The 12,214-nt window shown below is 41.8% G+C and overlaps 1 protein-coding gene across 3 annotated transcripts in view; it reads left to right on the plus strand.

Annotated features, from left to right (window-relative positions):
• Positions 1-3,479: 3,479 nt before the first annotated feature.
• LOC121946801 (adenylate cyclase type 6-like) overlaps positions 3,480-12,214 on the plus strand; it is a 48,341-nt gene continuing 39,606 nt past the window's right edge. Inside the window, exons 1-3 of one of the 3 annotated variants that reach the window (XM_042491558.1) lie at positions 3,480-3,646; positions 8,560-8,824; positions 8,941-9,880. In XM_042491558.1, the coding sequence (XP_042347492.1) occupies positions 8,805-8,824; positions 8,941-9,880 (960 nt within the window). In that variant the 5' untranslated portion in view covers positions 3,480-3,646; positions 8,560-8,804. Of the gene's footprint in view, positions 3,647-3,800; positions 3,875-5,184; positions 5,229-8,559; positions 8,825-8,940; positions 9,881-12,214 lie in introns of those variants that run through there. The other 2 variants (XM_042491561.1, XM_042491560.1) reach the window with 2 other exon arrangements.

The raw sequence follows: 12,214 nt of genomic DNA on the forward strand, positions 1-12,214 counted from the left end.
CCTTCTTCCTGATCTCAACAGGGAGAAAAGTCTGTTATCCAGGCGGTTAAGACCTTTAGTGTTTCTCATAGCCTTGTTCTTGAAGCACCTGGTGTAAACATCGTTGAGGTAGGGTAGAGCTGCCTGTTGAATATTCAGCCAAACAAACCACTCTTTGCAGGGTCTCGGGTCCCATTTGGTGCTGTTCGTGTACAAGGCGGTGATGTTCACTAACAGGAGGCTATGGTGCCAGGAAAGAAATTCCTCTGTATTTTAAGGGGACTCGTGTAATTTCCAGATGCCCAACAGTCTCTGCCTTGACTTTCTTACATCTGACTCAGCATGCAGCGTCAGGCTCTCAGTGATGTGACCACCTAGTTCGTTCCCTGCTTCTTCTGAAAGTCCACTTTCAGCTCCTTATTGCTCACGTCCAGGAGTAGGTTGTCGTTCTGACACCAGTTGGTCAGGTCCTCTTCTTCCTTTAAAGTAGGCCTATTCATTGTTTTCGGTGATCAGGGCCCACCACAGCTGTATTTTCAGCAAACGTGGTGATGGTGTTGGACTCCAAAAAAGTTACACAAGGCAGGTTTCCATGAACATTCAGATTGCACAAATTGAAACGGAAACACATCAGTTTCAAGAAAACTCAATGGAAACACTTTTTTCGCTTTTATAAGTCACATGATGCTATGGCTATGTGCTTGTTGGTAGGAACTGGCTCTCTCGGGCATGATGGAGCAGGCACTACAAGAGGTGTTATTGCATGTGTGTGTGATGTATGTGACTGTATAAATACAAATCTGCTGGGTATCTTATCCTACTTGTATAATGATATATCATAATGTATTATTTGAAGTGCCATAAACTACCTCCGAACTGTACTTGAGAACAGTACTTGAGTACAGTAAAGGTTACACAGTAACTAGTTAAGTACATCTGTCACCATTGCTGTATGTCAGTCTTGCAATTTACGCACACTATTCAGTAGATAATGATGAAGGTGAAAGACGACTTTACCCTCCTCCACATCAGTTTTTTCCTCCTGGGAGTTGTGCTGGAGATCACAGCTGGTGGTGTTTGACCGCCCGGGCTGCTGCAGACACGGCTTCACCTCTAGAGGGAGTGCCGAGTTACTAAAACAGGGAATGAGAGAGTGGTGTGAGCAACGGCGCGCCTGGGCTGAGGAGAGCTGCGTCAAACCAGCCGAAGTCACACAGAACGACACCGGAACTAAGAGATATTTGATTTCAAAGTAAAAGCGGAAAAATACGGATATTAGGGTGAACAGCATCTAAAGGAGTGCAACAAAACAAGGTTGATGCAGTTGGTTATTTACATGCTGAGGTTAAATATACTTACAGAAGAACAATTTATGGGAAGATGGATTGAAATAAGCTTGCAGCTAAAAACAAGGACTGTAAAGTTAAGGGAAAATCACATAATCCAACAACTAAGGATTCAAAAACAAGAAAAAAAAAAGATTGCATGATATATAAGGACAAAAAATTGTAAATATACAAACTACATTTAAAAAATCAACAAAAAAAGAACAATCTACACTATACAAAACATTCATGCAGCTTATACATATACAGATACTGTATGTCCATGATATTGTTGCACTGAATAATTGTAATGCACACATGGTGTGTAGAATTTTTAATATTAAAATATATATGTAAATAATTACTATTGAATGAGTTGTTAAATATAGCACAGAAATGCGGTATGGTGTAAATATAAAAAATATGTACAAGGTTACGTTTATGTATATAAGCATATGAAATTGTATAATTAGACTATATAATAGGCCTTCCTAAATGTATACTTTCCTGATAGCGAAACTGTCAAGCAATACCTTGGAGCACAATATTTATTGCCAATAGACTGTCTTAGATGAATATCTGTGGATACCTACAGTATTTAACATTAAAAAAATACATAGCCTACATGATGGATTACACAGACAATATAAAAGAACCATGAACTTTGTGAAGAAAATACAAAAAAGGTAATTTCCACATTTTTTTGTCAAAATGTCCTTTTTTCCCCAAAATGTGTTTGTTTTATCCGCACAAACGCAGAAATGAAAATAAATGTGAGGGTTGTGTGCAGGACTGTTTACTGGCTCTGGGTAGTTGCCAGGCAACCCAGGAGGAATCTAGGATGTTATAGGATGTTATAGTCTGAATTGTGTGCTAGTTTTTTGCTCTTTGGCTTCCAGGAATTTTCTAAACTAAGCAAACGGGCTTCTGGCTGTAATCTTTAATTCAACATCAGAAAAGAAAGTATTGCATTAGTTTAACACATTATCCTATGTTAAATGGTGAAATGTGATTTTTAGGTTTCTGGGATCAGGGACTGTTCGTTGTTTATCAGAGGAGGGGGGAGGCTGGGGTGTGACTTTTTTAAACTATGAAATTCCCCAGAATGACTGGAGGTGAACACATGACCCTCCCTCTATGGTGCAAGATTTTTGATTTATTTATTAATTTGATTAAAGTCATGTTGATGAAATATTACTATTTCTAAGCTTAAATTTGGTTATGTTTGTCCTAACAGAAGTTTATGACATATAACGTGTTCAAGGACTGTCAGAAATTTTAAGACCCAATGATCATTTTTTTCATTTACAGTTTCTTGTTACAGTAAATGGTGTAACTTTAGCAATAAGAAATAAACAAACATGCCTTTCAAGTCTGCTAGTGTGTTCTGGGGTTCAGAGTGTGTTTAAAATTGTTATTATTATTATTATTATTTTAAAAAGCAACCTTATGAGAATATATTCCCCTCCCTAAGCTAAAATAAAAACACTCTCTCATAAAGAACAAACAATCCCTTAGCTGTTTCCCCCACTTACCAGTCTTTATGCAAAGCTACGCTAACTGTCTCTGAGATGTAGCCTTATATTTAATACCAAGACATGAAAGTATCGGTGTTTTCATTAGGCTATTTCTATAAGTGTAAAAATAATTTTACCAAATGATGCAGGTAGGGATGATAATAACATTCAGATTTATTTTATTTTAGAATTATTTAATATAATTAGTTTACTAATAATTATAAAACTTCTTTATTATATTTATTATGATATTATTTATTATTTTTTAGAATAAATTGATTGATCAATTAATTGCTCATTAAGAGTTTAATCAAACGTGAAATTTAACTTTTTTACTGAAAGGCTATGAAATGTCAAAATATATGCAATATGTTACTGTGAGCTTTGACAGAATAAAACGCATTTGGTTTTGTTTGAAATAATCAAAGTTTTTATGTGTTGTTTTCTTCAAACAAGGATTAATCGATTGTTAATTTTACCGATCAAGGAAAGTACTTACAATTAGCAACCCTATAAGTTGCGAGTACTTCCGCCACTACTGCTTGATATAACGATTTTAATTTGAAAACCATAACCGGAAGTGTGATGTTTGTGTTTTGCCCGTCTTGACAGTGGTGCTTGGAGCCGAGAGGGTCAGGGGGAGGAGAGGAAAGGGAGTGGAGCGAGAAGACGACAGGAGGAGATCCACCACAGGGTGACCAATTTAACCGGACCATCCTTGGACAGCTCGGCTACAGATGGTCCTCCACCCTGGCCGCTCCGACCCACAACCACACCGAATCGGATTGTCCGCTGCGGTCCTGTCGGGGAAACAAGATGATCACGGTGAGTCCGTCTTTCTGACTGTAACTGCTGCTGCTGCTGCTGCTGCACACTGCAGGCCGACATATATAATATATGTTCTCCTGTCACACAAACGTCTCAAACGCTGTTGCACTGAGCCGTAGACGCCTCTGCCACTTCTCTGTCAATACACCACGTCTGCCGGAGTGAATGACATAGCTGGCAACAGTTGCTGTAAGGCCTCCGCTTCACACTGGCAAAGGATCCACGGTCAGTACATGTTTTCCACTGTCGGCCAATAACAACATATCTGTGTGTGTGGAAAATAACATGAGCTGCATCATTGTGTTTCTTATCCCAGCTGACAGTCCTGAGGGATGTTAATGGGCTACATTCAGAGACTTGCAGGACGCATCTGATGCTCATAATGATTCAGCCGCAGATATTTTTCATAACATAAGTTTAAACACCTACATGTACTTGAGCAAACACATGGGGTTTGTGAATGTTTTAGAGAATTATCCGCCGCTAGTCCTCCATCCATTGACTGATGCTGAGGAATGTGCAGCAGCAATAACATGTTTGTATCTGTTTATTTACCCAAGACTCGTGTTTGTCAGTACGTTTATTCTGCAAAGCCATTGCATTACTGCAGCCTGAAGGACATTTGCACAAAAATAAATCGCCAGCAGATGCGTGTGTTGGTCTTAAGTTGAACAACCGGACTCAACGGAGTGGTTTTATGGTCCCCGCTATGGTTGTCACATAGGCCATGGTGTTATGTAACAAGAAGCCTACGCTGTTTGAATGCGGGCCCTCACACACGGCCTGCTTTTGCATGGCATTTATACACCGGATCACAAATAAATCATCCGCACATGATAAAGAAAAGGAAAAAAAAATGCAATTCAACGCGTTGCATGTCTTTGATTATCCTTAATTGGTTCGTTTTCGCATCTGTATATCTTGACAGCTGAGCCACACAGAGAGATACATGCATGCACAGCATGTCTTACTGGAACAAGCACCTCAGTGAATGACTTTTTTTGCTCGCTGGTTGTGACTGTAACGCCAGTGTATAGCGGCTGTCCGGTTGCAAATGTCCCCTAGGAATAGTCAGTCACCCCCGCCTTCCCTTCTCCGCTTCCCCGCTTCCCCTCCCCTCTCCTAACGCTAGTGGGGGAAACCGGAGAGTACAGCCAAGCACCATGCAAACACACACACCAAGCGGCTGGCAACACCGCGACGTTTGCAAATGGGTACAAGCTGGTCGACCTTGTGCAGGGGAGTGAGGGACGCAGCCGGGGAGGAGGAGGTGGAGGTGGGAGGAGAGGAGAGGGGAGGTGTGTGTGTGTGTGTGTGTGTGTGAGAGAGAGAGAGAGGGGGGCTGGTTCTCCTTGAATCTTGTCGATCCGCTGCCAGGGAGGAGGGATAAGGCTTGGACGGATACGTGCCAGAGAAGGCGCATGCAGACAAGATATAGCGTGGAAATGCTATTTTTGCCTCAACAACACAGCGCACCTCTCCGGTGAAAATGCCGGTCGAGCAGGCGGCGGCAGAAGCGGCTGCGTTGCGTTTGCGTGTCTCTCTGCGCTGCGTGGAGCTCAGGGCGTCTAGAGGCCCGGTAAGATCAGCTGGTAGCAGTTGCTCAGGCATATGTGCACGTTTTATAATTCAATCAGGACGAAAACTACTCTACTGTTATCATGACTGCTATTAACCTTCTCCAGGTCATTTTCCACCTTTTACTCTTTTTTTTGCGGTTTGTGGGAAATTCAATTCCAAGTTCATAATTGCCTTTATTTCCCATGTTTTAATTTTTCACCCTCAAAAAAAGAAGAAATCTAAATATTTCATTCCAAGTTGATAAATGGCTTTCCCCCCATGTTTCTGAAAGAAATCAAACCAATTTGCTGCATTTAAAAGCTTTAAATGCTTCTGAGAGGCGTCTGAATGCAGCAAAGGAAAAATGATGTCAGTCCAGGTTTCAGAGGGTTAAGAAATGCTGTAGGGTTATTATAGTAGTATTGGAGATATAGATACTATAAAATGTGACCAGGTCAGAATAAACCTACGATTAGATAACAAAGAAATGCTTAATTTAAGTCCCCAGAGAACATTAGAGGGATATTTGAGGTATTTTCTGTCAGGACTATAACCACAATGTAGCCTCATAAATCTGACTTTTCCTCTCACGATACCTCAACTCAAGTTATCTGCTGATACAGATTCACAATCTGATACCAGGGCTCTCTATTTCCCAAATTTTAAATACAAGCTGTAATGAACTCATTGGGTTTATTTTCTTGTACAAGGAAATGAAGGCAGACGTTGCTGTGGCCCTAACTACAGAGTCAGCGGCGGCCCACCACAACTGAATAAATGTAACTGATAATAGAAACACAAAAGAACTGTATTTAATGTTTTTCAGTCTCGTCTGATCGATTCCCAGTCGGCTTAATGCGTCCCCACTCACACACAAGTGAATGTCATACACTCAGAGGTTCCCAGCCCACACTGGCTCACAAGACACGATTTTCTGTACTCATACAGCTGCAAGGGATAACAAGCAATATCTATGAAACATAGAATATCAGATGCAAGCTTTAATGCAATGATGGTACGGTCTTAAAGGGACAGTTCACCCCAAAATCAAAACTATTTTTTTTCTCTTACATGTAGTGCTGTTTATCGCTCTGGATTGTTTTCCTGTGAGTTGCAGATTGTTTTCGTGCTGGAGATATCAACCATTGAGATGTCTGATTTTTCTCCTGTGTAATTGAACTAAATGGCACTTGGTTTGTGGTGCTCCGAGCGCAATAAGAAAAAATACATTTAAGGAGCTTGAAAGCAATGTCTCTTTCGCAGACCTTGTTGTGAACAGTTTCATATATTTTCTTTCTACTGAGCTACACCAGCCGACCATAGCGCAGCTCAGAAGGAAGCGTGCATCTACTGCTAGCTCACGTAATGCACCACTGAGTTGGCCAACGTTACAGCTCAGCCAAGAAGGAAGCAATTAATGTTTACATCTCACGCAGCACGAGCCTCTCGTGAGCCCCGCGTGAGTACATTCACGCTTCCTTTTATGCAGTAATACACTTGGCAGGTGTAGTTTGGTAGAAAAAAATAGTTCCTACGTGAAACTGCTTATAAAAAGGTGGGTTATTTTTTAGTAGTCGGGTCATGAGTTCTCAAAAGAGACAAATGTATTTCTTTGGCCTTTTGAGCACCGCTATAGTCAAGCCAAGTCAGACATCTCTACGGCCGATATCTCCAGCACTCTGCAACTCACACCAAAACAATCTAGACTGATAAATAGTGCTACAGGTATGAGGAAAAATATATACTTTTGATTTTAGGGTGAACTGTCCTTTGAACAAGAACTGAAAACAAACTCAGTGTATTTCCACATTATCTGTCAAACAGACAGTGATATCCAGCAGACATTTTTAAGGAATTATTTCAAAGTTTAAGATCAGATGGTCAGTAGAATATTAAAATTGTTTCATTCACAGGTGAAACTTTCTTCTTCTCTGGTACTCAAAGGGAATCTCTACATATATTGTAGATGTCACCCAGCAATAACAGGCTGATACTATTACATGTATGTCTGTGATGTGTATGTTGTATAATGTTAAAAGGGAAGTGGCTTGATTTTTCTCGTAATTTCAAAACAACTTTTGGTTTGTTGCTGCAGGGCTCACAGATCCTGTCATGCTGTGTTTCCCATCGCTGTCTTTATATTTGTCTTGACAGTGTCCTGTGGTCCAGTGGCATTTATCTGTATTTATTACTTGTCGTTTATCATTGATTGTGATAATAAACAGAGCATGGAAGGAGTCGCTCTTTATCTTCAGCCAACCTGACTGTTATGTGTTCATAGCAGAGGGTGTGTTTTTTGCACGGGGGTCAAATCGAGCAAGTTCTGGTTCACCTTAAAAACCCCAAGCCTTTAAGCTATTTTGGGTTGTATCCACCCCCCACCCCCCACCCTCCGCCCCCGTAGTTTTGGAAGTACCTTACTCTTCTTCTATGAATCTGTCTCAATTTTTATGAGAGGAAATCTCAAGTGTGTCCTGTTATCCAGGAAATGAGATTTATTTTATTGAGCAGACAAGGATGCATTTTATAGCCTGTCAGATATATATGAAGTAGATGCTAACAACCTAAAGAGCTAAATGTGAGTCAAGGCTGTTCATTAATAGCATCAACTGGCCGGACAAGACAACCACATTACTGTCATAATCTGATGCTTCTCCTTACTGACGGTTACGGTTATCATAAAATGTATATTTACTATTGGAAAAAAAAAAAAAAAAGAAAAATGAAAAAAAAAATCTGTTTTCATTCTCAGTTGTAGCTGATAATAATCAGGGTTCCCATGGATCCTTAAAAAGTCTTAAAAGGAATTGAATCAATTAATCTCAAATATAAGGTCTTTGTTGGCATCAAAATGTCTTAGAAAAGTCTTAAAAATGCTCAGACAGGAGAAGTAGAATTTTAAGGAATAATTTTTTTCTGACATTGTATTGCAAAAGCTCAAAATAATGGGTACCTCAAAAATAAATAAATACTACTAATAATAATTTACCAAATGTCTTTTGCATTAACATCACCATAAAGTCACGTTTTATCTTTCAATATTTATTTAAAAAATACTATGAAATTCTTCCTAACCTTAAATAATTGATTTTAGTTCATGTTTTTTTTCTTCAACATTGACTATGGTAAAAATTTGTCTTAAAAGTGGCATTTCAAAGTCCTTAAAAGCTGGAAATCCCGCTTGCCCTAAGCAGTAATAGCACTAAATTAAGATAATACTAATTTTTTAATACCGTATACTGTAATACTATGATATTTTCTGAAACGGTTATCGCACTGTCAAAGCCTCATACCGTTGCAACCCTAGTGCTTTCATATAATTTACTGTATTTGTTTGTTTTTTCCTCTAGATCCAGCAGAAGCCGTGGAGATAGGCCTGGCAGCAGAGACTGGTCTCATCATTAACCTTGGTCTCTGATCACCGGCCCCGGCACATCTTGAGCTTTGTGAAGCGACTGGTGCGTCTTTCGACCCCATCCATTCTGTCCCACCCTGCGACCCTGCAGCGTGGCCTCTACAAACCCCTCCTCACTTCTTCAAAATTTTGTCCACGGGGATAAATGAGTGAACCGGCTGCAAAGGAAAGGGCTGGGACATGTACCAGAACCCCAACAGGTAATGAACAACTCTGACAGGTGGAGAGAGGAGGAAATAGTCTTCCCACGTGGTATCAGTGCTGTTATCTGTCTTTGACTTGTTTGTGCTGAACATTCCTCTCTCTGCTCACACAGAATGTCCTGGTTCAGTGGTTTCCTAGTCGCCAGAGTGGACGACCGCAAGACTGCGTGGGGGGAGCGCAATGGCAAGAAGTCCAAACGGAAGGGAGGCTCATCTCTCTGCAACCCGCGTTACATGAGCTGTCTGCGGGACCCAGATGCTATGGAGCCCCCCTCTGGAGCCCCCCTCCATCAGCACCACCGCGGAGGGGTGGCGGGGGCTGTGGGAGGCGGGGGCAACTTCGGCGTCCGTTGCGGATGGCAGGAGGACCACTACGGCAAGAGGGGAGGGGCTCCCGGGGAAGGGGTGGGGCTAAAGTCGGTCGACTTGGGCTTTGAGGACGGGGAGCTGAAAGGGAGGAAAGGGGGATGTAACGGAGGAAGCGGGGACATGGGCGACGATGGTCCCAATGGCGCAGCAGGGGTGGTGACGGCTGCGGACTGCTGGCTCAGGGTGGTGCAGGTGTTCCAGTCGAAAAAATTCCAGTCCCGAAAACTGGAGCGCCTATACCAGCGTTACTTCTTCAGGCTGAACCAGAGCTCTTTGACCATGCTCATGGGGGTACTTGTCATCGTGTGCGGCATCATGCTGACCTTCCACTGTGTCCACGCCGCCCCTCACGTGGCCTACTCGTCAGCCCTGTCAGTGGCGATGGCACTCTTTATGGCTCTTATGGTGGTTTGCAACCGCAACGGCTTCCACCAGGACTACATGTGGATGGTCAGTTACCTGGTAATCGGAGTCTTGCTGACAGTACAGGTGTTTGGGGTGCTCATGGTGGCTCCCAGGAGCGCCTCAGAAGGCATCTGGTGGTCCGTGTTCTTCATCTACATCATCTACACTCTGCTGCCTGTGAGGATGAGGGCGGCGGTGCTGAGTGGAGCAGTGCTTTCCATCATACACGTGGTCACCACCTGGCAGATCAATCAGGAAGACCAGTTCCTCTGGAAACAGGTAAGAGAGGCTTGATGTCTGACTGTTTGACTTTTTACTGGTTAACCTGAACTGATGGTGAACAGGATGGAAACTGTTTTTGGCAGTTCTACATTTGTTTTGCCTCTCTGTTATGTTTAAACCTCAGACAGTGTAAAGCAGCAGTTTTTCCTGCAGTTTACTGAGTGAAGAGAGTTAAAAGTGGTAGTGGAGAAGTTGAAACTTCCTGTGTAAAGCTGATAACTGCCTCTGAGGGTGAACAGGTTCTAGTCATTGTGATAGATTTATCTGTTAAGTCAATATAATCTAGTCATTACACATCCAGCAGACACAGGGCATCACTGGCATTGATTTTGAGTTGTCTTTCCGGCCACCTGATGAATGTAAGGCCAATAATCAGTGCCCTTTTAGCTCTGTTTTTGGTCTCCACCAGCTCTGAGGGAAATGTGTGGCTCTTCAGCTGGAAAATCCTTCTCTTTGTTCACCAGCAAGGTACCAGCTTTGTTTGTGTGTCGTTTGGTGTTGGGCAGAACAGCATATAGGTTTATCATTAACTTTTGCTGAAAACAGCTGCCTGCTGTGTAAGGATTGGTATTGTTAGGATTTTATAGATACTACTACTCTTATCAATTCTCCTAATTGGTGCAGTTCTTTATCAATACTCTTACCGTCTCTTTTTCAATACTAAATAATTGCTTTTAAATATATTTTAAAATATATTCTTTTAAATATAACTAAATGTTGCTTCTAGAACAGCAACACGGATGTTTACAACAAAGTCACGATATAAACGTATTAATATCACAGTGGAGACGAATCTAATTTAACATCTTTAATAATTTTGCCACCAGGGCCCGTTTGATACCGGGTGTTGCCAGATTTGATGCCCATCCCTACTGCTATGGCTAAAAAAGGGGTCAATGAGAACTCTGAATATGAGTTAAAGCAGTAAGGTTGCTGGGTTTTTTTTTTTGTTAATTTAAAAATATTGAGTAGGTGTGCTTCAGTACATGCACACTTCCTTCAGCGCAGTGATACAGTTGGTAGGTGTAGTTGGGTAAAGAAATAAATAAAGTTCCTACACAGTACTGCTCACAACAAGTTCTATGGGTTATCTTGAGTAACCAGGTCATGATTTCTGAAAAGAGACATTGCTGTTGAGTTTTTCAAATGTATGCTCTTGGGGCTTGGAGCCCCACAAGCTGAGTGCCATCTAGTTCCATTATATTGGAGAGAAAGCAGACATTTTTATGGCTGAAATGTCCGACACTCTGCAAGTCACACCAAAACAATCTAGACTGATAAAGAGCGCTACAGGTCATAGGAAAAATGAACCAAGATTCTGTTACCGAGTTGCATATTTCTTATCAAAAATTTTGTCAGAAACATGTTTAAGCCCGATGTTTGATCGTGATGTACAGTTGTTTTTCCGCTGACAGCCATTGATTCACATGAACCAGTCCACATTGCATCACCCACCAGTGGGAGTGCTTATTGGTCTGATAAGGCACGTTTTTTATTCTGATAGTTTTTTGACTCTTTAGCAAAAGCATATTTTTTTTCTGTTTTCTCTGGTCATGTAGCACCAATTTCAAAAGTGTTTGTGTCTTTCTACAGCATAGACAGCCTAGTTTTACGTGCGGACTCTCTGTATACCGGTGAAATACATACACATCAATACATGAAGCTACTTTAAGTGCTAGAAAATTGAAAACACTGATAAGTAATTGATACATCAGGAATCTGTCAATGGTGATATCTAGTGATAAGTTATGGCTGTAACAAGGAATACCCATTATGCTGTGGCTTTGCCTGAACTGGACACGTCGCTACGTTACATGTCCAGGGGCATATAAAATGTCTCCTGTCATGATAAGGAGGTGTGTTATACCATGTGAACTTGTAACACAGCGGATGCAGCATTGCTCTGCTGTGGTATGTGTCGCCATGTTGTTTCTGTGTATTTACATGTATTCTTGGGCTTATGGATCGTGTTGTTTGTGCATCATGCCAAGGACCTATGGGCCCGCTGAAGGTCAGCAGGCTGAATGAAACGCCCCGGCTGGACGGCTGTATGTGTATGTGAGTGTGACAGTGAGAGAATACCATGATATAAAGCAGTATCACTCAGGTCTCTGTGCTCTCACACAAGGGACGCTTTGTACTTTTCTCCAAGGGTGGGGTGACTAGGGTGAGGCCGACTGGCGGTGGCGATGGTGGTGGTGGGGGAGCAATCAGTATGGTGGATGCTCGCTGTCTGTGCAACCATAGCTGCTTTACAACTGTCGTCTCCTTGGGGAAAAGTTATGGACAACATAATGGGGAAGCCATTAGATGAAAACAATAGGGGGATAT

This window comes from Plectropomus leopardus, chromosome 8 (assembly GCF_008729295.1).
Source record: "Plectropomus leopardus isolate mb chromosome 8, YSFRI_Pleo_2.0, whole genome shotgun sequence".
NCBI classification, from domain to species: domain Eukaryota; kingdom Metazoa; phylum Chordata; class Actinopteri; order Perciformes; family Serranidae; genus Plectropomus; species Plectropomus leopardus.